The following is a 27,065-nucleotide window of genomic DNA, read 5'->3' on the forward strand; positions in this document are numbered from 1 at the left end:
TTCTTATGAAAATCGCATTTCTGTATTTCTGTGTGAAGTGAGTTATAAGGAACAGGGCAAAAGCAGGGGATGGAAAAAATAGTTTCATTAATCGTGCTTGGATTTATGTAGTCTCGTAACCTTTGAGTTTAATGTCAGCACCCCAAAGGTACTTTATAGCATAGTTGGCATGCAAGCAACGCCATTCCCAAAAGCATTTTTTCTAAGTATAGTACTTCTGAGAGGTTGTTTGCACTGCAGCCACCAGTAATGCTTATTTTTGAAACGTAAATCACTGGCAGGCAAAAGAAATTTTGAAGCTGTAACAGTAGCGTAACTGGAAATCGCCACATGTTGCGCTTTACTTCGGTTCTCTGCTTTCAGGTTTTCGTGCCATTCAATGAGATGGTGCACTTTGCCCCATTTGTTCATTTAATCATGTTTGTTTGTTTTGACTAGGTCGTGCCTCTGCGTGGATGTCCCTTGAACGCATTGGAAATGTGCTGTCCAGAGTGGCTGAAGTATGCTGGCGCCTGCTTGAAATTCATATGATGAAAGCCGTGCTGCTGTCTGTCTTTATTCTGGCAATTTATGACGTAAGTTGGTGTGTACACTGTCTGGTACTGGCTTCTACTCTTTTATGTTAGGTCAGTGCAGGAATGGCTGCAACTTCCTCAGTCACACATGTGGCTCTAGCAAGGTGATGCTGCAAGCACAGGCTGTGTGAAAATTGAGTTTGATGTTGCAGCTTGAAGGAATAGGCTGACAACAGTAGTGGAATTAATGAAGACTTCTATAGTCTACTTTTAAGGCCTTTAATATCTTGGAGCATTTCATGGGGGGGGGGGTATCTTTTTATAGCTCCTGTGGCGGTGGGGAGCGAACTTGGCAGACTGCCCATGATGGCTTGATTGCACAAGCCTGGTTCGATTTATCACGCCGCGCTTGGGGGGCAGGCATAGTCCACTGCCATAAAATATTGGAAAGCGTGATACAGTAGCTGCAAATGCTGTTTGAAGCGAAAAATGCTAAAAGCCGGTGTCATGATCGCAGCTGACCGCGTGCTTTCGTTAATTCATACATGCAAGAATAAACGACTCCCGCAAAAAAGAAAAAAAGCCGCTTCGTAATGCCGTAACGCCATATCTTACGCTACGCCGCGCGTACAGCACAACGATAAAAATAGACGACTCTCTGGAAAAAAAAAAAAAAAAAGATTGATCTGCCGCTTGTTAACTTCCGCAGGCGCCATAGCCACGTCAGCCGCTGCGCGCAGAGGGTTCGCAACACGCTGGGGAATGCGTCCGACGTTCTGTCTGAAAACGGGCTGAGCTGGCTTGGCGCATGTTACTGCGAACGAAGGCCGGGAAAGAGAAAGGAGAGAGATAGCTCGGCAAAAGAATGGGCACACCCTTGCGCTTTGCTCTGTCACGTTTTTCCCCACTCGTTCCCACCGGTTCTCTCTGGTTCATTCATGCACATGGCTTGCAAACGTCACGTGCTGGCGCGCGGGAAACGATAACCGCAGATGCGCGCGCCTTTGGGGAATGGGCGCGGCGCTGCCCTAGCCGAACTGTCTCCTCTCAATACTTCCGCGCGCAGCTTGAAAACGTCACACGGCAAATGGCCGAGGGTGATGCGATCGTCTTTGGGAAAGGCACACTTTCCAGTGCGTGGTGCGGAGTTCGATATATCGAACAACCGGTGAAATTGAGTTTGATATATGACGCGGCTTTCCTATACTTTTACATGGGATTTTCATGGGGATATTCCGTGAGTTCGATATAACCAAAATTCGATATATCCGGGTTCAATATATCCGGGTTCGACTGTATAATATTTCAGTTTAATTTTTTTTATTATGCTATAAATACCGCATAAACTTGATTGGAAGACGTCATGTCGGAAATTATACACTATAACAATGAACATTTATTTTCATATTAAGGCACAGTTTGTTCCCACAGCTGTTTTCTGTGCTGTGTGAAGGTATCAGTGATACAGAGGAAGATAGGCAGCTCAAAATTCCATCATTCGATTTTTCAGATAATTGAGACTGCACTTGTGCAGTGCCTATACAGAGATATTCAGCTGAAATAATATCAGCAGGCCAGCATGAGCCACTCTGTGTAGTCCGCCCTCTTCATCGTCCAATTTTCCACACTCATAGAAGAGACCCCGCCAGGTGACACAGTGGTTCCCTACTGTCTTGATGGTCGCTTTCTGATGGAGGCAAAAAGCAAGGTGTCCGTGTGCTGTGCATTGTCAGTGCACATTAAAGAAACCCAGGTGATCGAAATTTCCCAAGTCCTCCACTACTGCACCTTTCATAGCCTGAGTCGCTTTGGGACGTTAAACCCCACAAACCAAACGCTCGCAGAAGAGTGCTATCTGACGCAAAATGTACTGGTAAATTTTCATCAGCTTGCATTGCAGCATATCTGAAGTGAACGCACAGAGCCCTGTGGCAAAAAACATGATTCTCCTGAGCTTCTGGAGGAGAATTCAGATATTGTTTTACAGACTGCGTACCTTGAGGTGACATGGCAGTTTTTTTGTTTGTTTGTTTGTTTTTTTGTTCTTGCGCTAAGCCACCTTTTTCTGCCCCCATTGCAGGTGTGTGCTGTGCACATCATATTTGTAGCACTGGTTGTGGTGGCCCTGCCATTCCGCTGGTTGCAGCTGTTCCTCACACACTGCTGCTCCATGTGGGCCTCCATGCTGCTGCTCTCCAAGATGATATACCAACTGAACTTTGTCGACCGCTACGGATGGGCCACAAACTGCTCAGTGAGTTCGGAAACATTGCATCAGTCCATGATCCTGAATTTGCAAGTTCATTTGCTGGTGCAGCATCTTTTTTATTCATAATCCTCACTCTCTGCAGAGCGTCACAGGATTCGATGGAAACACGTCTGAATTCCCCGCTCCATTCAATGCTACCATTGACAACAGAGTTTGGATTGGGTTTCAAAAGACTACCAATCTCACCTCTTACTGCAAGGTAAAGCGGATTCTCAATTCTAGGCTTCCTGTCTCACCGTTAAAATGCCTTTTTTTTTTTTCTTCTCTTCCTAGGGTTACATAATGCTGATAGTAGTGTTTTCAGCCCATGCTATGGTGCGCTACAGACAGCGCTTCTACCGAGCTCGGCACCAGCTTCCAGAGCCACGCCCTGGAGTGGTTTTTATTGAGGCCAATCGCTCGAATGCAGATGATGGTATCAAACAGTGCCTTATGTACCTGCTCAATTACTTCTTCTACAAGTTTGGTGTGGAGGTGAGTGAAAGCAGTTTGAGCTTTTGCCAAGTCCTCAGTGGGTTGATTTAATACATCACACTTGTCTTCAGAGTATGCTTTCTTGGCCAAATGTTTGTGCCATGTAAACGTTTTGAAGCAGTCATACTGTGGTCATTTGAGACTTTCTTGCTGGGTGCTCAGTCTTAGAAACCAGTCCTGAAAACCAGCCAGAATTTGTAAAAGAATGATTGAAAAGAACTTACCTGCAGTAAGCCTCAAGCGCTTAGCTTCTTGCCTATGCAGAAAAGGGTCATACCCGTATGTCTCCAACCAGCTGCTGATTGGAATTTAAATTGCAAACTTTTTAATCCAGAGCCGTGCCTTGATATTGAGGTTCACTAATGTAAAGATTTTGGGCATCTGATGTTTTTTAACATGCTGTAGAATAGTGTTAGTACATAAGCCTATATCTACATATTGTATTTATTGATCAGAGCAGGGGTTCTTAAACTGAGTTCCGTGAACCCTTTTCGTAAGTTCTGCGAACTCCCACTGGAATCTCACTGTGGAGTGCAACAGCAAAAGGACTGGAAATGAGTGAAGGCAATTTGAACCAAGGGCTAAGGTTTAGCGCTGTTGATTCCTTTTCGTAAGAAGTGTAAAATGATGCATGCATCAGACATAGGTGTGTGCTGAGATGACGGTGCTTGTTGCGTATGACTACGCTATGAATCTTCATTTATTCGTGTTGATCACTTTGTGCTGATCCTTGTGGTAATTAGAACATCTGTGAAGCTCTCACTTGAAGTGTATTGCTTTTTGCTCATCTTGTTTGATCTCAATTCAAATTAACTTTTTGTGTAAGTTTTGTAAGGTTGTGCTGCAGTTATTCATTTTCTGTGAATGTTTTTAACATGCTCGCTTACTATCTTTTCACAGGTATGCTTCATAACAATGGTTACTTGCATTGGAGTGCGGCTTGACGTTTTTGCTTTGATGACATCTCTATGGCTTTCTGCCATGTTCCTGCTGCGCCGGCGAAATCTTGCCAAGGTGTGGCCATTCTACGTGGCATACCTCTGTTTTGTACTGCCCCTCCAGTACCTGGTAGTTGTTGGGCTGCCCCCAGGTCTCTGCATTGGTGAGCCGACTTTTACTGTGTTGCATACTGTGCAGAGAGGAGCCCCGAAGCATTCACCATTGTCACCGCGATCATTTCAGAATATCCTTGGTGGGATCCATCAAAGAAAGTTCTGAGGGAGACTGCGCTGTGGCTCTTTCTGCCTGACTACCAGGATCCACCTTTGGCGAGAAAAATTCTTGGTAAGGTTTCTTTTTTTTCTCTTCTTCACCATGCAACGTTGCAGTCCGAGGCTGTTTATGCTTGTCTTTTTTTTTTAATTTTTTGCCTTTCAAGGCACATATCAAAAGCAAGTTTTTCGTTGAATCAACAGCGTGCCTGTAAAGTGACAAAATGAAAAAAAAAAAAAATCTCGTTTATTTCTATTTTTAACCTTCAGGCAGCCTATAATGGTCATTGTTTCTTCCCACTCTATACCAGTAGTTTCAGCGAAGGCAAACCAGAATTTAAAAACCTTTTTTTTTTTTTTTTTTTTTACATATTGTGGTGGCTTCATTGACATTGCAATACCAGTCTGGGGTGACTTCAGAACATAGAAAAATTATGCTGACTAGTAAGTTGGTTAACAAAATTTTAATAATTCTGTAATGAAAATTCGTAGCTGGCCCCTAATAAAAGCCATGCTATTTTTTTAGATTCAGAAAATGCAGCGTCCCTTTTTGCTTCGGCTCAATGAATTCTGTCCTCACTGTCATTGTCAAAAGTAAAGACATGTTTCCATAATGGGGCACACACTACCAGGCTCGTGAGTAACTCGAAGGAAATGCGGTAAACTCGAAGAGCATCAATAATAAACTACAATCGAGAGTGCCAATAAGGATAGAAATCAACATTCATGGCCCTCTGCAAGAGAGTGTTAATAAAGATAAAAATCAACTTTCGCACACCTTTGTTGCGGTCAACGCTGAGAAGCCGAAACCACAAAAGTGCGTCCAAATAGACTGCATGGCACGTTGAAGCTCAAAATTGGCTCTCATTTTCTCTGTGAGACAGTATCATAGGTAACTTTTCTAGCACTTCTTGTAAATCCCAGGAGGTGGCAACACCTCTCACTGAACCAGCATCGTCAGCAAGGTGCGAAACTTCAAATGTAACATCGGAGCTGTTCCCTGTATAGTCAACGACTGATTTTTCTGACCCTCTAGGGATGCAAAAGCGTCTGAAAAATAAGGCAATCCGAAAAAACGAATGAATGAAACAGACGTATCATTTTACAAATATTTCTGGGATCAAAACAGTCAAGGACGAGGTAGTAGGATGGGAGTGGGGGCCATCGCGGGCGAGCAAAATCTTCTTGTTGCGAAGTGTCGAAGCACCTAGGCCTAGCGTCGCAGAACACACTTGACACATTACGTAGCACGTAGCAATACTATGCACCAGCGTAGTGAAATAACACCATGTGGTCTGCGGTGAGTCTGCGCAATGCAAAGGCGAAACGGACACGGCATCGACGGCGCTTCCGGAAACTCCGGAAGAGGCGCTGGTGAACATGGCCAACGTGGCCAGACCAAATCGGTGTGTGACGGCTAGGTACGGCTAGTTGTTCAAGGCCGTGGCATGGTACGCAGACTGGGAGATAACCAAAATGGCAGCTTTGTATGACGCAGTTGCAGTTTCAGACCTCCCGTCGCGTCAAAAAGTTCAAAAAATTAGATGGCGGGGGGTTCGAGCGTCCGAAATTTCAGATGCCCTTATACATTGATTCTATGGGGCTCGTGGCGGTGCCGCGAAGACGTCCGGAATATCGGGCCTGTCCGAAAATTTGTACGTCCAAAGATTCGGTCGTTGACTTGTATGTTAAAGCAGGCAATAAAGAAAGAAAAAAACTAATCTTCTATCACAGCTTTATGACAAAAGCCACCAGGAGGTTTAGCAGAGGACATTATTGTTCTTGCTTCATTTGCCAATCATTTTCTTTCCAAGTGCCTCACCAAAAATATTTTTCATTGGCCAGTGCTTAATCTTTGGGTCTGATTGGGACCCTTTCCTAGAAACCAATCAGACTACTGCCAGTAGTGTCTTGCTCACTGCTGTCACTTGTATATGTTCTGCAAAGCTTATGCTACACTAAACCACAATATAAATTATGTTGGCTGCTGATATGCACTGTGCACAGTTGTGAAGGGCACCAATCTTGCTTTATTTAGGATTTTTCACTGTTGCATGCACAACATAGACAACCTTTTCATTTGGTGATTTACTACAGCTGCTTCTTCTCTCACTTTGCAGTGGACTTTATTCAGCTTCTGTTTGCCTGCTGCCAGCTTCATGTGTTCTTTTTGGAAAACTCGCATACGAGCATTGCATATGAGGGTGGCTCCAACAAAGAAATCTATGACAACACTGGCCGCTACATTGGTCAGACACCCAACCCTATTCCTGACTTTGTCACTTACACAAGGCAAGTACCAAGCTGCTCATTCATGCTTCATGGTAGAAATGCCTGCTTGATGATAATAAGATAAGCCCTCTGTAATAATATTGAAAGCGGGCTCATTGTTTTATTTGCCATAGGAATGGCTGTTGTGAGTTATTTTGGTGGTTCAGGAAATCCTCAGATTTAATTCTTTATAGCAATTATTAGGGGTGTCCAGATATTGATACAGTTGAACCCGGATATATCGAATTTTGGTTATATCGAACTTATGGAATATCCCCTTGAAGACCCCACATAAAAGTATAGGAAAGCCGCTTCATATATCGAACTCAATTTCATCGGTCGTTCGATATATCGAACTCCGCACCACGCACTGGAAAGTGTGCCTTTCCCAAAGACGATCACATCACCCTTGGCCGTTTGCCGTGTGACATTTTCAAGCCACGTGCAGAAGTAATGAGAGGGGACAGTTCGGCTAGGGCAGCGCCAAGCCAGCTCAGCTCATTTTCAGCCAGAACGTCGAACGCTTTCTCCAGCATGTGTTGTGAACACTCTCCGCGCGGCGGCTGACGTGGCTATGGCGTCTGCAGAAGTTAAGAAGCGGTAGATTTTTTTTTTTTTTAGAGAGTAGTCTATTTTTGTCATTTTGCTATACACGCGGTGTAGCTTAAGATATGGCGTTACGAAGCAGCATTTTATTTTTGTGGGAGTCGTTGATCTTTGCATGTATGAATCAACGAAAGCACACGGTCAGCTGCGATCATGACACCTGCTTTTAGCATTTTTTGCTTCAAACAGCATTTGCAGCTACTGTATCACGCTTTCCAAAGATTTTGTGGCAGTGGACTACAACCACCCCAAGCGTGGCGTGATAAATCGAACCAGGCTTGTGCAATCAACCCATCACAGGCAGTCTGCCAAGTTATCACTGTGCAGCATCTTGGCACACTGCCAAGAAATGAGCTGCGGATGAGACGACCGAAACTGAGTGCGACATGCAAGCGAAAACGCTGGCGATTTCTGCCACGGCAACACAGCAACCTTGTTTGTTTTGAGCTGCCACGATGGTTCGAACGGCAGAGGGACGCCGTTCCAACAAGTTGGAAATTTTTTGCTTTGTCGCTGCCGCTCGCTTAATCGCTTGCATGTGAGCGAGCTGGCTTTAACACTCTTTTTTTTTTCAAAATTCTCGGTTGCTAAAGTGGAAGGTCTGTTCATTATGTGAGTGAGTTGATTACGTGAGAAATACTGTATCGTTTTTCGCATCGTAAGTGCCGTCCCAAGCCGATTTCTGTATATCGAATTATCAATATATCAAACTTTTTCGCGATCCCCTTCGAGTTCAATATATCCGGGTTCGACTGTATTTTCAAACTTGAATTAACTATAAGTACAAAAAAAATTAGAAGGGTGTAACGCTGCTGAACCGAATGTGGAGCGAAAGTATTAGCTGCGGGTGGCCGAGCGTTCTTTTTCCTCTTCTCCTTTATCATCTTCTTGTTCTTCTTCGTCTTGGTCTTCCACTGTGCCACAGTAACGCGGTGCCACGCCGACGGCTTGAAAACCTAGTGCAGTGTAGCTTTTGCTACAAAAGGAGGCTCAACTATTCTTGAACCATGATTCAAGAGTGTAAGTCATTGGCTGCAGCCGCAGTCGCTGCTGCCACTTTGGTCTTGGCTTGCTTCCATGCTTGGTAAGCTTATACCAGCAGCAGACTAGTGTGGCTTCTCGTTGCTCGATGGTCTGTCTCGGCAACCTGTCTGTCACTGCTGTGGTCTGTTTTTAACGATAGTGACTTCCTCTATGCCACATGCCAACTCTTTTTGTCACGCTGCCTGGTGTATTTGCCTGACACTATGCTTGCGGGTTTCGCCCACAGTCATCCAGATCGCGTATGTGTATGGCGTATTTACATAGGTTGACTTAAGGAGAGGCGCTGATGAAACTTGATGAAGACAGCTATGTTCACTGCACAGTGAGAGAGTTTAGCAGTTGAAACTTGATGAAGACAATGATGTTTGCTGTACAGCGTGAGAGTGTGTTGCAGTTTTACATGAGGCATAATCGGCTGTGGTGATAGCATAGTGCTCTCATGCCTGAGCCAGGGAAGCCGATCTGTTCATTCTGGCACTGGTTCGAAACCCAGTTGCGGCAGTGATTTATGCGGCCAAGCTGTGGTGAGGCACAGATGATACTGGCGCATGCAGAGTACCTAGCTTGCGCAAATGAATGGCCTTGGAGAATGAAGACGTTTGCTGTACAGCACAAGAGTCCACGGTCAAATGTCCAGAACCAGATGACCTTGAGGTTTTTGTATCGGAGATGTGGCGCTTCCTTTCTAAAAATTGCTTTGAATATTGAACAGAATGCAGTCGATCCAGGATATGTCGCTCTTGGATGTGTAGAGTTATTGCTTATATTGAACTGTCAGAATATCCCCTTAAAAACTCTGCAAAAGTACAGCAGTGTTTGCGTTTATGTATATTCCTAATAGTGCTCTCACGAACACTTTTCACACATGAAGCCGAGACCGCAGCGCTGCTTCAAGCACCTGCTGGCCACATTAACGCTGTAAAACTGCTTGATGAGGTGGCTGTGAAAGTCCACTTGAAAATGTCCTTTGGTCTGGGGTGCTTGTTTTTAACAGGATACTGCTGTAATGCAAGGAAGCCAGCGTTCGGTACACTGGTTATCGTGCTGTGAAGCCAGCCTAACTGGCCGAAGGCTGGTGACTGTTTTCATGTGACATGCTTTCCTGCTAAAGGTGACGCAGAAATCAATTGTACAGGCTGTTTCATATTTGGCAGAAGACTGGAAACACGTCACCGCCATAGTTTCACGCCACTGCTATAGGGAGCCGGCGAGAATAGGCAGCAGCAGGCACATGAGCTGAAAAAGCAGCCAGTAGTGCACATGCACCTATACCGTCGATTCTCTCCAGCTTTCGGCGGTAGGGCTCCACAAAGTGCTGCGGTCACACGCTCCCAGCTTCCTTCTAAGTATCAAACAGCCTGTACCTGTATATTAATTGAGATATCTTTGCATTTATAGTGTGCCAGTAATGCCAGTAACAGGATTAGGCCTTTTATGATCGGTGGTGGCTTTCCCAAAGCACCGCCCACGCAACATTCACAACTTTCGCAGCATGAGACGCGAGCAGCACGAGCTCCGACCCTTCAAGCTGTCCCTGCTAGATACGTGCACGCTCGCGGCGATGGAGCAGCACACGAAGTTGTGCCTCCTTTTTCGACACCTGGCATGAGGTGGCGCTCATACGCCTGGTGACCCCGCGGGTCGCCACATCCATGGCAAGCGCTGTACTGGCAGTATGTGTGCTGCTAGCGTGGCTACATCGTATTTGCACTTCTGGGTTATTGAGAAGCTCATCTGTTGTGTTTTAAGTATCAAATGATTGATATACCTAGGTAACTAGTTCGCAATCTCCTTCGAATTTGATATATCCGGGATCGATGATCGATTGTATATGTTTAATATGAAAATATTTCAGAAACTATTACATAGCTAAATAATATCATCGATATTTTTTTTTTTTTTTTTTTTTTTTTTCAAATTAGTGTATAAACAAAACTAGACCAACTCTGCATCATACTAGAGGCATGATGTGCACGGAAATGTATACCGCTTGACTGGATGGCATAGCAGTATACAGCTTCTGTGATGCGGTCATACAAAATGAGTGATAAACTGAAATCCACTAATTGGACATATGACTGACAACTATGTCAAAGGAAACCAAACAAGGGTTGAAGGGGAGCTCCAGTTCTGCAGTTCTACCATGACTGGCAACTATAAAAATGCAAAAATAGTGATAGTAAAACCTATATTAATTCGGACTTCAAGGGGCTGGATGAAATGTCTGATATTCAGAATGCCTCCTTACCTCATCCCAAAAATGCATGTAAGTAAATATACGAAAATTAGTGAAGGCTTGTAGGAATACTGCATCGTACAAATAGAGGGAAGCCCATGGCTAGGATGGTATAGGCATGCTAGAACAACACAGATGTAAGCAAGGGGAACGCACGTTACCGTCAGAACGACTTGACTTTTTCTAAAGGCGAAAAAAAAAAGCTAGCAACATGCAGCTGGTTTTATACAGCAGACGAATATGCAGCTGAAAACCATTGCGCCTTGGGTTGGCTGTGTGTGCCTAACGAAAGGGGTCCTCCCATTGTCGCCACGCCTGCTGTTACGCACATGTCAGAAGTGCACAGGCTACAAGGGGCCATGCAGCATGCGGGATTTTTGTTTGCACAATTGCTTGCCTTGCCACTGTCAACATAGTGACAGCATAGTAGCAAATGGGCTTTTCTGCATATCGTGTAGAACACAATAAATGGTGAAGATGACAGGACTAGTGTCGTGTGTGTTGGCATTAAGTATGCAGTAGTATTGAAGGATTAAACAAAGAGCTACGCGCTTTTTCATTGATTGAAAGCCGGTGGTTGGCAATCTTGTTTTCATTACTTGTGCTGTGTGGCGAAACTCTCACCTGAAATTTCGCATGTGGACCAAGCCTAGCAGCATCCGATTGTGATCGGTCCAGATGATAAACGTTGAAGAAGGAAGCATAGGAGATGCCTCGATCTGCAGATAATTTGTTCCGATATTGTAGGCTTGCAACTTCTGAATATTACGGAATTCTCTGATATCAATTTCTTGAATTCAGTATGAAGCGAATAAAGATATATATTCAATTGGTAACTTTTCACATTCCTAATAATAATGCAGTATTAATATTCAAGCAGACCATTTCCTTGAATATTTTTGATTATTAAGTCAACCTCAGGTGTGAAATCGGTTCATGTACTGTTTGCTGATATCTTTTTTTTCTTCTGCGCAGGTCGTATTTATCGATGGTGAAAGTGTTCCTCTTCTTCTCTTTCTACTGGATCACCTTGGCAGTGATGTTCCTCGCTGGCACCAATCGTGTGAGCCTGTTTGCCATGGGCTATGTCCTTGGTTGTTTCTTCTTCCTCTGGAACGGCAACGAATTTTACCTCAAGCCCATGAATGTTCTGCTGAAGATGTAAGCTTTTTTTCTGGCCTGTTGCTTTAGCTACCAGAAAATTACCTTGTCACATGCCTCAAAAGCACCGGGCACTGCATGCGGAGTACCACGACATATGTCCACTCTGCATGGTAACACCAAACTTAAAATGCAGGATTTGCTGCACTTTTCTGATGAAGATTAGCAATACTCTACCACGCTGTTTCAAGACAGGCATCTCAGAATCCTTCAGCTTAGTAGCTTTTAATAAGTTGGTCTAGGATGATATTGTCACATGGTGGTAACAAGGCCGGTGACAGTCTGGGAGTGCTCTAAAGGAACTCTTTATTTGGCTGACTTGCACTCTCAAAAGACCTGAGCGATTCGGCGGCACTGATAACAGCGTGCGTGCTTGGCAGTCGTTGAATTGCGAATGTCTGTTGCACTCGTCAGCACTCATTTTAAAGTCTGTGAAGAAGCATTTAGATAAAGACTCAAAGGATGACCAGAGCAGCCTGGAACATTGTGGAAATAAGACGCAAGTGCATGGAGTCATTCTGGATACATCTCGGTGCATCTTGCGTGACAAAGAAAAGAAAAAGACTTCTCGCAACAACAAGCATGAATGAACAGATTACAAAATCAGTCATGCATTACAATTACAGGGGTAAAGCCGCATGCTGGCAGCTGTTGAAAAGCGACAAATAATGATTTGAATGGCTCGCGGCAATATAACCAGTGTTTCTGTAAAGCATAGGGCATATACTAGTGGCTCGCTGCTAACCAAAAGTGACTAAAAGTTGCTAGCACAAAAGTGTATTTAAGATTAGTAGAAAAGTGATGAGGCCAATATCACGGGGTCCCTAGAGGTATTCGTATCATTCAAAACTAACAATCTGTGTGTATAGAAGCACAAGAAATGTATTCGCACAAATCTATTCATGACTGACTGGATATATTGACGGCTGAATACTGTGCAACTGGCAGTCAAAGCATCGGTGATGTGAGCGCAGCTGTTAGCGCTCAAGTGTGTAGTTGCAGCTCGCATGTACATGTCATCTGTAATGGCACAGGAGAGTGTTCAGAATGCCCGAAATTTGGCATACATTTTGTACTCAATGTACGCAGACTGGGGAATTTTGCAAATTCATCTCTAAATTGGCCAAAATCGACCATAATCATTTGGTTGAGATTCTACCCAATGATGGTCATTTTGAAGTTATGAACAGTGATCCTTTGCAAATGGTTATGCTGGAAAGGAATCTCTTCCTTGTTATCTTTTAGGGGCTTGTTTATTTTTGCATATACCTTCTGTTTCTCTGCACACAGTTTTCCCACTGGTAGGCACGCTTGAAGATACCCTTTTTCTTGTAGCCTTGTAGAGACAGTGCCACGCTGCTGCAGAGATCACCTCTGATGTCTTGTATCGTGGCTTGCATTTTGTCCTTCAAATTATTCAAACATGTGGAAATCTGAAGAAGTCTGATCAGAAGGGGGGGGGGGGGGGGGTGCGGAAGATGTAGAAGAACTGCACCCTATTCTGCCGATTGCAGTGCAAGGGTGTGCATTTTCATTCTGCAAGAACACTTCTTGTTTGCACAAGTGTAAGGTAATCAATCAAAATCAGTCCTTCCACATTTTAGAAGACCATTTCCACAACTCTGGCAGCTGGCAGCACAGTTTTTGCTTTCTTTGCTGATGGAGAATCTGAGCAGTGCAATTCCACGCTCTGCCATTTTAGTTTAAGCTCAGAGCTATGAAACTGTCTTTCATCGTGAGTCAAAATTCAGGGCAGGAAATTATCTCCTTTTTCTTTTTCATATCATAGCAGCAATTTAGAAATGACATGTGCACGTGGAACTTTATGGTTCTTGTTCAATAGCTGCAGTACCTGTCACAAATTTTTTTGGCGACAAAGTTTCAATTATTTCCTGAACTGCACTGTGCCTTGTTTCAAACATTCTTGCCATTTCATTTGACTTGCCTGTCTTCTTTGAGCACGTCAGTGCCCTTTTAATCAGCGTATATTGTGACTGCCCAAAGACTCGCACTGAAGCTGATCCTTAATCTGGCTGACTATAAAATTTCTGACCCATCTTTGTGCGCAGCTCAGGCGCATACATGCATTGTCACATGTATGCTGAAGCCTCCCATGAACTTCCACAGCTGAAATTTACTCTTGAATGGGAAGTTCTATGACCGCACATTGACAAAAACGTTTTTGAATGAATTGCATTAGCATCATAAGTGGGCCTACAGTCGCCAACCGATTTTTGCCTGGTTTTCCAGACGCTGCCTGGTTTTTCGGATGATTTTTCAGCCCCTTGAAGGTCCAAAAAGTCGATTCATGACTGTAGTTGGTACCTGTTCATTCTTAACGAGCACATAAAGACTGCAGCATAAGTGCTCTCTTGTGTTGTCATTTTCATATGCAACGTCTGTTTTACGATCATTAACAATAAACATCTGGAATTTTATTTGGATAAACATACTGTTGTTCAGCTGATGTAGCCTGTTGATGTCAAAAGCCTACCATGATACCTTCGTGGCTGTGTCGTCCGGCGGCTGATCCTGAGGTTTCTGGTTTTATCTCAGCTGTGGTGGCCTTATGTTGATAGAAGTGAAATACAAAAATGGCCATATGCTGTGATATGTGACCACATTGTTAAAAACCTCACGTAATCTAAATTAACTCACCCTCCACTGTGCCATCCCTCATAGCCCATCTGTTTGCATTAGGACGTTAAACCTTGCAATTTACTTTTTTGATGCCATATGGCAATCTGAGTGCACAAGGGATGTCGCTGTGTGCCACCAAGCACCCATTCTTGTGTGTGTGCTTAAAAAGGTCATTGACCAGGGTTTGGATGTCTTAAGCAAACAACCCCACTGCTTAGATCAGGCATCGAAGATTTTCTGCAAAATACTAAAGCCATTTGCGCCCTGAAAAGCAGTACAAGAAAAAAAAAGAAATAAAGTTAAAAATTGTTGTGAGGACTATCGCGAACTGTCTTCTAAATGAATAAAGAGCGCATCCAAGGAACTAAAGCTGGAGCATACTCGGAGATGCTGGCACTTGTTTTCTCCCCTAGTGGAGAAATGTGGCACTACGTGTACATGATGGCAAAAAAGGAAGAAAGAAATGCCTCTGGAGGAATGGAATGCACTGTTGGTTGTAGGCATCCATGAAAATGTCTTAATGATTTCCCGCAGAACTTGACTTCCCTGAACGTCAGTTCGAACTGAAGTGTCATTCTTTTGCTGTCTCATATAAAAAAAAAAGAAAGCATCAAACGTGAGTTAGGTATGGTTTGTTTATAGGATTTTTAAGGGGAGATGCTACTCGAAGACACTTTTTCTTTAATATTTGACTTAGAGCTATGAAACTCTGGTTAATAATTCAGTTTTTTATGCTGATTTCAAATCTGCAATTAGGTTTATTGTAAGTTGCATAGTTTTTGTTCTGTTTAGTGACAGTGTGTAAGATATACTCTCTTTTGCCCCCCTTCTTTGTCATACTAAACTTCCATAAACACACATCGTTGATGGCTCATTTTGATCCATATAAACTGTAGAGTGCCAAAAACTAATAATAAAGTACATATTAAGTATGCTAATGACATGAAAAATTTGAACCTGGCAAGTCTACATTGTCAAGACACCGCCATGTGGTAATTATTTTTTTTTTGTAAATATTTGATCAGTATTTATTTTTGAAAGAGATAATGGCACTTCTCATGCCTCAGAGAAAATGTGTGCAAAATTTCATTCAGATATGAGCATCAGAAGTACCAAAAACATGAAGGGCAAATACTGAAAATTGCCCAAAATTGCATTTTGAGAAAAATGCATTTGAAGTTAAAATTGCATGTTTATTTAAAAAAGAGAGCTTCAATTCCGATCAAACTTTGGAACAAAAGAAGAAAATTGTCCATAAAGCAGCCACTGGCACTAGAAACTTCCTGCAGCATATGTCACTCCCTCGTGACCCTTGCGAGTGGACTCCGACATGCGCTTTTTTTCTTCAGTGTGCGGCGATTTGCGTTCGCTTCCGCAGTCAGCTTCAAGGACATTTGTTTCTGCATTGTTATTTCTCTGGATGTGCCAAGCTATGATGCATTGGCTTGTGGAGTCCAATAATTGAGGAAAATCGCACTAGCTGCTCATATCCAATTCCTATAAAACAGGCCGCCACAGCAGCTTTGACGTTGACGGCGAAGCTTTCATCCGAGCTCCCGCTGTCAATCTCTGCTCGCATCCCTGCACGCCATAACTCGCCGCAATCAGTATGTTGTGGAAAGCACACATTGCGGGCCGGCAGAGTTCTCACAGAGTAGTTCAAGAAACGAAGCGAGTCTGCGCTTTGCGGCCGGTTCCCGAATAATGGAAGTCCTGAACGCTGGCATGGGCAAATCGCGCCACCCACAAGAACGTTCACCGCTGCCAAGTCAGTAACTACAGATGACGCCTCATCGCAGGCTATTTCCTCACCTTAGAAATGCCCAATCTTTTTTTCCGAGGCACTCACACAATCTAACGCCGCTTCAAATTCCTCGGAGGCATCTGAAACGCTGGAGGGATCGGCGTCGGTTCCACTAGGCCTAACTGCCACAGGTCGAGTTGTCACTGGACGAGCCTTCTCTTTCGATTTTCGCCAACGTCCTCTATATTTGTGAACAGAACGGTATTTCACTCCTCGGTGACTGCGCTGGTTCAATTGTGCTTCATCCATGACGAAGATAAAGTTGCCGAACGATCGTCACTCGGAAATGCACCTCGACGTAGCATGGAGCCAGCAAGTGGGCTTCGCCACATGCGCGCGCGCGCGGCGGCCAATGGCGAGGCTCGATTCGTACCACGTGATTTAAAAACCAGTCGCAGCGCTTGAAAAACGCGACGTAGGCATGCTTTTTTTTTTTATTATTGCTTGCGTTTTAGACGCCGGGCAACTGTGGTGATTGGGAGAATGCGGCTTGGCTGATCTCCTCACGTGATCCGCAACGGCGATCAACTGCGCTATGCCGACCGCGGGACGCTCGAAGATAGCATACTTTCGGTCATTTAACTGCCACCGTGCGCTCTTTAAACGTAATTTCAGCCCATTTCTTGTTTAAACTCAGCTTTGATTTTTATTTTCATGAAAGTAGAGATGCTAAACTTGACAAAACAAGTAAAAACAAAAAATCAGTCATTTTCGAAAAAACCCGCATTTTTCGACCCGCATCTCCCCTTAACGTCCAGAAGTAACTCTGGCTATGAGAGACACTGTATTGGAGGGCTCCAGAAATTTCAATTACAGTAAAATACCACTTGAACGAACGTCACTTAAACGAAGTATTCAGTTGTACGAACTTTATTAATTTCCCCCGCCGAAGCTCCGTTGAACGCTATGCAAACGCCCTTCATTTTAATGAAATTCAATTGTTGCTCATTTCAGTTCTACGAACATTTTCTATAACGTCATCCTGTTTTTCCCACGTCATACTTAGTATTTCAACCAGAACAACGTGCACTTTTTGCTGATTATTTTGAGAAACATATTTTATTAGCGCGTGACGAAAGCTGGCCGTCATGTAGCTCTAAGCTTAACTGGCTATCTAAACAAGCTTGTATCCAGCGGAATAACTGCTAGGTTTGTATGCTTAATTGGATCCACAGTCATAGCCACCGATAGCCACAACTTCAGCCCCACAAAGCTTTTTAGCTCCAAGAAAGGCGCACGTATGCATGCTGGTTAATTGTGATCTGCGGAAGGAATGATCTGGTTGGAGGAAATGAAAGCCTCTGTTGCCCAGCAGACCGCTGTGCCGGACGAGGTTCACGGGAACTTGCACACAGTGACTGAGGCCAAGACCACTGCAGTCCTAAGCTCAAAAGTGCTGCAAAATTTCAGTTCAGTGAACTTTCACTTTAACAAACATTTTCCTAAGGTCCCTGGAAGTTCGTTCAAGAGAAGTTTCACTGTACCAGGGGTTCTTTAATGTGTGCTGGCAATGCACAGTATACGGACGCCTTGCTTTTCGCTTCCATCAAAAAGCAGCCTCAGCGGCTGTGATTCGATCCCACATCTTTGAGAGAGTTGAACACCCTGACTACTGAGTCACTGCAGCAGGGGGAAAATCTGAATTAGTATGTTGCTTCATGCGACATGGGCAATGTGGGCCTTTGGAGCTTTTATGAACAAATTGCAAACTGTATCTTTTCTACATATCTATATGATGGCATTTTTAGCTTTTGTCGATTGCTGAAACGTTTTAATGTATACACCCTCAGGTATACTCAGCACCACGTGATCATGTGCTGGCTTACCTTCACTCACTGACAGCTTCAGATGAAAGATGCAAGAGTGCATCTACTGCCCATGTGCTTAGGAGCATGTCAAGAATCATATATGCTTCTTTACAATACACATTGCATTGTTAGGTTTTATCTATCAACAGCCATGTTATTTGGCAGAAGTATGCAAGAGCGTTGGCATACTTTGTCCTTTATTTAGTACTGTGTGATTTGGCTTCGTGCAACTAACATTTATTTGATCACAATATCCTTTTTTTTTTTTTCAGGTGGAATACATTGCTTGCCTACAATGTTGTTGTCATCTTTATAAAATGCATTCTGCAGGTAATACCATTTTTGAAGATTTTTTTTTTTCTGCATGTGAACTTAAAATTTAGTTGGGTTTAGTTTGTCGCAGAATGGTGTTCAAAATCATGAGGCTGTCATTATATGGGACTATATTTTGCCCATAATAAGACAGATCGCAGGAAGACTAATGCAAACAAACAATGGGAGCATCATATTTATTGTCGAGCTGTTTCAAACCGCAGTGAAGCAAACTGCCTGTTGTTCTGCCTTGTGGTCTGACCTCTGGCCACAAGGCATGCTGTACAACATTAGACACCTTTAACATGCCATGTACCATGCAGTAGAATCCCGCTATAGTAAACTCGGATATAGTAAAGGAAAAATGAAGCCCCGGTTTATTCTCCATAGATGACTGTACATTTTCCCCTTATTATAGTAAATATATTTTCGGTAAAAAATGGTTATAGTAATGTGCACCTGGCCGACGGCGACGACTTCTCACTTAATGACATCGCCGCATGCGCGCCGCCTAAAATCGCGAGGCAAGTCTTTTTTTGGAAAAAAAAAAAAATGCTAATATTAATACTGTTGTTTTTTTTTTTGTTTTTTTTTTTATAGATGGCTTTACCACCAGACTTAGCAGTACTTAGGAGAAGCCAGCTTTACATAGGCTTGGAGCAGTGAGAGAAAGCATGCAGCGCGTAGGGGAAAAAAGTAAAGCTGTCTCCAAACATAGAAACAAGGCGGCGCAGTCTGTTCAGAAAGTAAAATAAAGTAAAATTGCAGCGAGAAATAGGGAAGGGAAGAAGCGGTCAAGCATTCGCAGCACTGTGCAGCATGAAGCACAAAGCAGCGCTGGCAAGAAGTGGAGGCACGGCGTGTGGTTTTGCAGCGCTTGACTGCTGCGTGCATTTCTCTACTATTGCCTTCTAAAAGAAAGATACAGCGGGAGATGATGCTGTGTTCATGCAAGGCTTTGATTTTCACATAGAATCGAACTCGGTTGTATTCGTAGCCTCGTTGCTCTCATGTTTAAGAGGTACTTGCGTTAGGTATAAGTCAGAAACCTTATAACTGAAAGTAGAAAATGGCACGAAGAGACTAAGAGAGAGATGGACAGTATTTTGAATCGTTATTTTTTCAATAAGCTATAATAAGACGTTAGGCATTAAGATCAACCATTGATGACCGCTCACTGTTGCTAATTTAAGCAGGAAAATTTTTAAAGTTACGAATTGATAACATCATTCACTTCTAGGTGGTTGGCTGTGTGTTCTTGGACCAGCTGTCAAAATACTCGTGCTGGATGGTCCAGCTGTTTGGCATTGCTTGTCTTAAGCGGGTGCAGAATGAACCTCTTCCTGGTGAGCTTCGTCTTGTTGGCTTTGATATTAGAATGGCCTCACCAGTTTTGTGGCACTCGTTTACCTGGCTTTCTATTGCCAGCTCATTTTTTGCTTTTACGATCTTTAAGTCAACCGGGTATAAATCTGTTCCCAGCCACTTTCACAGGTATAAGAAATGAAAATATTTTGGTCACTCTACCTTTAGGAAAGCAGTGAAAGTGCTTTCATAAGAATAGTCATGCATGCACGCGTATGTATGTGTGTGTATGTGTGTGTCATTGTGCATATGTGTAAAACATAGGTTAAAATTTAAAGTAAACATTTTTGAGAGGCCGACATTACTCCTTTAAATAAGGCAGGCCCACTTTAAAACTTTGTAAAGTCAGTTTCTCTAGCTTCAACTGTGTGTTTATGCTTAGTGATTCAGCAAGCGCTTATAGAAAAAGTTGTCCGTTGCGAGATGTTCAAAATAGAAATAATCTATTTGGGAACAAATGCAAGCCACAGTGAATTTTAGTTCTTTTATAGTTATGCTAATTAACTGCTAATTGACTTAAGATTTTCCAGATAACTTTCTGATCAATACAGCCTGATGGCTATTGCCAATGGTGCATTTGTAGCCTATTGGCGTGGGCGAGACTACATCATATCAGTTCTTGAAATGAAGTAAAGGTCATTCTCAGCTGCAGCACAGGCAAATCCAGGGCTTTTTTTTTTTTTTTTCTTTCTTTTTTTTTTCTTTTTTCTTTTTTTTTTCACTCGAAACTTGCTGAGAGAACGAGCTGCGCAGGAAGTTTAGTGTAAACATAATGTTCATTGGTGATGTGCTGCGACACTTGTGGCAAAAGTGCCTATGCTATGCATAATGTGCACTTTATTTATTAGCAACAAAAAAACGAGAATGCGGGGGTTGCATTTGTACTGACTTTCGCATGCATTACATAACCTCAGTTAATTGTTCCGGCCGCAAAAAAGCGCCACATTTTCTCATGCTGTAGAGCTCTCAAAAAGGGATTTTTTTTTTTTAACTAATGTGGCGTCATCTTTGTATGTGGCTGTGAACTCTCCATGGAGACTAACTGCCAGACTGTGCCGGTTGAAATGTTAATTTTCGTGGTGGCTGATAGTTGCATTAAAATTTTATGTTCCAGTGGAAATCAAGGGTAAGTACCCTGCCTTGCATGTGTTTGTGGCCTAAACGTTCTTCTGGGTGCTGTTTTTTCTTATTTGTTATTTACATTGTTTATAATATTTGCATTCTTGCTTTACACAGAGCCAAAAGGTAGGATATGCGTGATCCTTTTTATGCCATGTCAGTTGTTTCTGTTGAGGCAATGATCCTTTTATTTGCACCTCAGTTAAGGAAGAATGAGCTGGAACATGAAATTGGTAGTCCTCAGTGTCAGTGATAGGTCAACACAGCTTAATTCATGCATTTTTTTTTTCCGCCACCTTAAAGTCCAGAATAATCGGGTTTTACTACCCATTGTTCTATTTTTAATTTCTAGTCATGTGTAAACTATGGATTTCATTTTACCACTAAATTTGCCTGACCATATTAGTTTTTTTTACTCGGTCTATTCAAGTAGTGTACACATCTGTACATGTTGTTTCTTTTTTGTGCGATGCTTAGTTGGTCGGGTTTTCTTAATTTCAGTTGCAAAGACCGTGCACTATTAAAAAAAAAAAATTGAAAGGGAACCTTTTGCCTATATATCATTTTCTGAATTTCTTTTTTTTTTTTTCTTGCTGAACACGTTTGGTATTCAAAACAATTGTGTCTTCAAATTTCAATTCCAAAATTTTAAATTCGCACCCCTTCCCCCACCTCAAATATTTGTAATACAATCATAAATTGCAAAAATATCATTCTAATTAGACGTTGTGCTGCTTCCTGCTAACACAATTGGGATTTTTCCCTTTGGTAGGAACCGTGGATCCTGAAACCAGTAAGTAAACAAGCAAGTACAGCGATCCCAGTTACATCATTAGGTTCCTTTGAAACTTTTGCTTGGAAATTAGTGAGTTGATGCGCACCCGGCATTAGTCATCACCGCTGAGCAGCAGTGCAGGGGCTGAAGCCAAGCACTGCTTGGGACTTGGCTTGTCCAGTGATTGGGGATTCTGTGTTTGCAGGTGGCAGCACCGCATTGCCCAATGCCACAGGCGGAACCTGCCGGGTGCCCCTGGATGAGGCGGGCCTGCTCTGGGATGGCATCTGCTTGGCCTTCCTGCTGGTGCAGAAGCGACTGTTCACCTCATACTATTTTCACCACCTCATCATTGAGATCTTGGCTCAGCAGCAGCTGGCCTCGCGGGGAGCTGAAATGATACACGAGATCCAAATGAAGGACGTGCAAGTAAGTCGTCACAGGCATGACAGTGTACCGCTTGAAATGCTGTGAACATGGGGGGTGGCAGACAGTTTGTTGTGCTAGGGACATTGTGGGTGCAGTAAGTAAAAGAAAGAAAAAATTTTGTAGTGTAGGAAAACTAAATTCACTGACACTTTCTTGCAATTCCCATTGTTTTCATGTTCTTAACCTCTGAGACTAGCTGCTTGCTCACCATTTTTAAGCAGCCCTCTTTTCGTTGATCACAGGTGCTTATACATTATATTTAGTAAAGTTTGGTGTTGACTCTTTCAAAACTATAAAAAAGAAGAAACTAGCAGTTCTAAGATGTCTCGGAAAAAATGTTTTTATTAAATGAGCGAGTAAAACAGGTCAAATGTAGCATATAATGAAATATAGCTTTTTTTAATCCTTTTCATGTGCATAAAAATATTTCACTTGGGTATTGTACATGACATGAAAAAGAAAAATCTCAATTTGAGTGTTCGGAGGAAAAAAAAGATTAGCTATGTTGAATGGATGCAGCTGGTGCAGGGTTGAGTTACCGTAAAAACCCGCGTATAATACGTGTTTTTTTTCCAACTTTCAGCGTTCCAAATTTCCGCCTCGTATTATTTGCGGATCCCAACCAAAATGTCAAAGTTTTGCGAGAAGTTTTGGTTTCGTTGTTGCCGCGTGGCTACGGCTTGGCTTTGTTATCGATGTGCGGCTACGGCTTGGCTTCGTTGCCCTAACGTGGCCGCACCCCGCAGTGGCCACGACGTCGAGGTGTCGTCTCTTCGTTGTTGGGTCGTCGAGTGCGCACAGCATCAGCGCATGTGCTCTCGTGCAAACCACGGTTCGCGAAAAAGTGCACGCTTTTTTCTTTAAGTGAACGAGCAAGATGCCAGGGTCTCGGAAACAGCACTCGGCTGCTTTTAAGAGAAAGGTGATTTTAGTTGCTGAAAACATCGGCAACAGTGCGGCCGGGAGGCAGTTTGGCGTCACCGAGGGAAGCATTCGCGGATGGCGACGACAGAAAGAAGCCCTTTTCGCGTGCAAGGGAATGCGAAGAAGCTTTCGCGGGCCAAAGAATGGCGCATTCCCGGAAATTGAACTCGCTCTGACGGAGTTCGTACGAGAACAGCGAGCATCGCATCTAGCTGTGAGCGTAGAGCTTATGCAGGCAAAAGCTAGGGAGCTTGCAAGGGAAAAGGGAATTCCGAGCTCCGCCTTCAAAGCAAGCAAGCACTGGATACATCGCTATATGTGCCGTGCTGGATTCTCGCTACGCCGGCGAACCTCGATTTCACAAAAGCTGCCCGAATCCTTCGAAGAGCTGCTGGTGGCTTTTCAGCGCCACGTGATTTCTTTGCGAAAGACCAAAAACTTTCAGCTGGGGCAAATAGGCAATGCTGACCAGACGCCGGTTTACCTGGACATGCCATCGCCCCTCACCGTCCATGAGAAGGGCTCTAAACAAGTTTGTATCCGGTCTACTGGAAACGAGAAGACGCGGGTTACAGTCATGCTATCGTGCACGGCAGACGGCCGCAAGCTCCCGCCCTATGTCATCTTCAAGCGCAAGACAATGCCGAAAGGTGAGGAGCTGCCGAAGAATGTCATCGTGAGATGCCATGAAAAAGGTTGGATGAACGAGGATCTTGTCCTCGGCTGGGTGAAGTCAGTGTGGTGCAAACGGCCCGGTGCACTGTTGTCCTTTCCATCCATCCTCGTGCTGGACGCGTTTCGTTGCCATTTGGCCGACTCGGTGAAGAGGCTGCTAAGCGACTGCCGCACAGAACTTGTTGTGATTCCGGGTGGGATGACCTCACAACTTCAGGCTCTCGACGTTTGTGTCAACAAACCCTTCAAGGACGCAGTCAAGCGATGCTACGCGGAATGGATGCGGTCAGGTGAGCCTGCAGTGACGCCGGCCGGGCGGCTGAAGCGAGCATCGCCAGCCACGCTGTGCAAATGGATTGTGGACGCGTGGGCAAGCATCCCAGAGGAGCTTGTGCGCCGTTCGTTTAAGAAGTGCGGCATCTCAAACGCCCTCGATGGCACAGAAGATGAGTACCTGTGGGATGATTTGTCCGACAAAGAAATTTCCGAGGAAAGCGCTGCTGAAGATGAAAGTGATTGAAGTGTGAGGTCCGATTTCAATAAATGTCTTGTTTTTTCTCTCGTATTATATGCGGTAAAAACTTTTTTTTCCATTTCGCGTCTCCAGAATTTCACCTCGTATTATATTCGGGTTCGTATTATACGCGGGTTTTTACGGTAATTGGAGGGATAATGGGAAGTATATGGGAAAGGCCTTTGCCCTGCAGTGGGTGCAGTCAGACTGATGGTGACTTGGTGATGAAATGATGTTGAAAAACTCATGTATATAAAAAATGATGTTGAAAAACCCATGTATATAAAAATGAGAAAACTTTCAAAATACCACTAGTTTTGTTGCCCGATTCTCATCTGAGCTGAAGTTGCAGCTTGTGTAGTTGTCTTCGTAATCTTCGCAACTGCTGTCATAAACAAAAACTTCACAGTAGAAGCAGCAGAATCACATCACTGATGCATAATTCTTAACCTGTCCTGGGTCGGTATTTTGAGTGCGCAGTTTTCGGAAGTGTTGTTATCGGACCCTGATATAATCTCGATGCCATTTCTGTCTACTTTTAAGACCTCTGCACTACAACTAATTTTTTCTGCTAATTCACTTATGTGCTCCAACATGCAGCAATTTAAGTTTGGCAAAGCATCGAAAACTGTCTGCCATACGTAATCTATGTCCTGTGGTGTTGTCCAGAACAGGTTATAAGAGCTGACATTTTGTAGACACTATTATTGCATTGGTGAGCCTTGCCCGAACAATGTGAATCAGAGGCCCATTTTGGGCCTAATTAGTGCTTTATACTTGTAAAAAAAAAATTTCCGTGACTGATTTCAATTTAATGACACATGGCATTGCTGGCGGAGGGAGTTGCATCTAAACCTGAGTAATTGAAGTCAAAAAGGACATATCTTTCCTTGACACAAAACAAACTGGTTGAGTCTTATCAGAACACCAGCACAATGCATACAACACACCAGGAATTGGGTCGTCAAGATAGGGTTTTGTCTTTATAATATGCAGTATGCAGAGGATCCCTGTGGTCATCTGTTTAAAGTGAAGGCTCCCAGAAAATCCTTTGCTAGACAACTCCTGACCATTTAGAAGACTGGTCAGAAAGAAGGAGGTCCTTTTTAATGCCCTTGGGACCGAACTTGCAGTGTGCAAGCTCAAAGGAGAGTATGGCAGTACAGTAGACTCGCGATAATTGAAACTCTGATAATTCATACTTTTGGTTAATTCAAACAAAAATAAAATTTTTGGTTGGTTCGTCATGGTTTCAATGTATTTCAACGCCGCTTAATTCAAACACCACAATTCGGTTAATTCGTACTTTTCTCTTGTCTATACTGGAAAATTATCGGCTATCGTTTACGCCACTGGCGAAAAATTTGAGTTCTTATAACACTACTACATTGGAAAATGTGAAAATAAGTGCACTATGACTTAAAAAAGAAAATAAAGCGAAGAAGAGCCTAACAAACATGCGTTCAAAATGAAACAAAAACCTCCCGAAGGACGCTGCTCAACTTTTTGTGGCTTGCTAGCCAGTTCAATGGAGAAAATTCAAAATTAAAACACTATACCCTTAAAATTTGTGGAAAAGACGACTGTTCGCCTGCGCTTGTCAAAATTCTCAAAACTGCAGGAGAAAAAAAAAAAAGAATGCAAAGGTGACGCGAGTAGCGTCTGCCAATAGTGAACCACGCGACCGCTCGTGCTTTTCTTTCCCTGGTCGGTTGCCCGCGTCAGTAGCACCATGTCTCCGCGAGAGAAGTATCAGATGCTCTCTCGGAAAGAAAAATTGGCAGCCATAGAAGAAGTTGAGGCTGGAACGAAGAAGACTGCTGTGGCATTGAAGTACGGGATAACAAAAAGTATGCTGACAACGATTGGGAAAGTGAAAAACAAGCTTCGAAACAATGCAAGCCGTTTCGCTCCTGACAGAAAAAGGCTTAGGGAGGCGGCGCATCCGTAGCTTGAGAAGGCGGTTCTCCTTTGGCTTAAGCGACATATGCATTGCTGATGCATTTTAGCATGCTGTCTTCCATTCTTTCGGGAACGGCTCTTGGCCATGGTTGGCCTGAACAGTTTGAGATCGCGTTATAAACATAATATCTATCAAAATTCTCCAAAGTCCTCAGACTTTCTCCTTGCATTGTATTTGGGAAAATAAGGTAGTCATTTTGTCATCTTAGTCATTCCTGCCGGTGTTAGAACAGCATGAAAAAAGTGGCTGCTAGCACATAAATCTATGAAAAAAATGCTTGAATTTGTTACTTCTGGCAGAAATGAATGACCTAAGGGCCTTAAATAGAACTATGAGTTGGATGTTTCGGTTTATACTTTTTAATTCAGCATGCTTTTTTCAGTGTTTGTTTTACATGCATTTTTTAATCAAATTACTGACCTTCTTTGATGATTTTCGAAGTGGCCAAAGTTGAAACTATTTCTCAGCGATTTTTTTCTTTTCTTTTTTAGCACGAATAGCTTATCCACCAATACTTAGCATCTGGAAAATTTCTCCCGTTGGCCAGGAGACAGAAAGTAACAAAAAATAATCATAGACACAATAAATAAGAAAAAAAAAGTCAGCCAAGAAGTCTCATTCTCAGACAACATGCCTACATTTTTTGTGGAAAAGAATGGTAGTTCATGCTCTGTTTTGCTTAAACAGCTAATGGCAACCACTTACGATGATTTGCAGAGAACTGCTAAAAAAGTACAACAGTTAATCAATACTGCTGTCAGTTATCCTCAGAAGAAAAGAATATATGCTTGGCGATGAGAGAGCAGGTTATCTAGTGCCTTGCTCTTAAACTGGCTGACGTCCATCTGTTATTCATGCACATTAAGGGGCCTAGGCCTCTTCATTTCCACAAATATCATGTACCGTCTGGGGACGAGGCCTTTTAGCTGATTTTTGTTGGAAAACTAGTC

At 43.3% G+C, this 27,065-nt stretch overlaps 1 protein-coding gene across 8 annotated transcripts in view; it reads left to right on the plus strand.

Moving 5' to 3' along the window:
* Piezo (piezo type mechanosensitive ion channel component) overlaps nt 1–27,065 on the plus strand; it is a 146,900-nt gene that overhangs the window by 63,983 nt on the left and 55,852 nt on the right. For 7 of the 8 annotated variants that reach the window (XM_084588011.1, XM_084588014.1, XM_084588012.1 and 4 more), the window contains 11 exons: nt 439–575; nt 2,596–2,769; nt 2,867–2,983; nt 3,058–3,258; nt 4,159–4,360; nt 4,441–4,542; nt 6,590–6,761; nt 11,602–11,787; nt 18,312–18,369; nt 19,592–19,697; nt 21,816–22,039. In XM_084588011.1, the coding sequence (XP_084444137.1) occupies nt 439–575; nt 2,596–2,769; nt 2,867–2,983; nt 3,058–3,258; nt 4,159–4,360; nt 4,441–4,542; nt 6,590–6,761; nt 11,602–11,787; nt 18,312–18,369; nt 19,592–19,697; nt 21,816–22,039 (1,679 nt within the window). The remainder of the gene's footprint in view (nt 1–438; nt 576–2,595; nt 2,770–2,866; nt 2,984–3,057; nt 3,259–4,158; nt 4,361–4,440; nt 4,543–6,589; nt 6,762–11,601; nt 11,788–18,311; nt 18,370–19,591; nt 19,698–21,815; nt 22,040–27,065) is intronic. The other variant, XM_084588018.1, reaches the window with a different exon arrangement.

The sequence above is a fragment of the Amblyomma maculatum genome, chromosome 1 (assembly GCF_055883805.1).
Source record: "Amblyomma maculatum isolate TAMU_Amacu chromosome 1, ASM5588380v1, whole genome shotgun sequence".
Lineage (NCBI taxonomy): Eukaryota > Metazoa > Arthropoda > Arachnida > Ixodida > Ixodidae > Amblyomma > Amblyomma maculatum.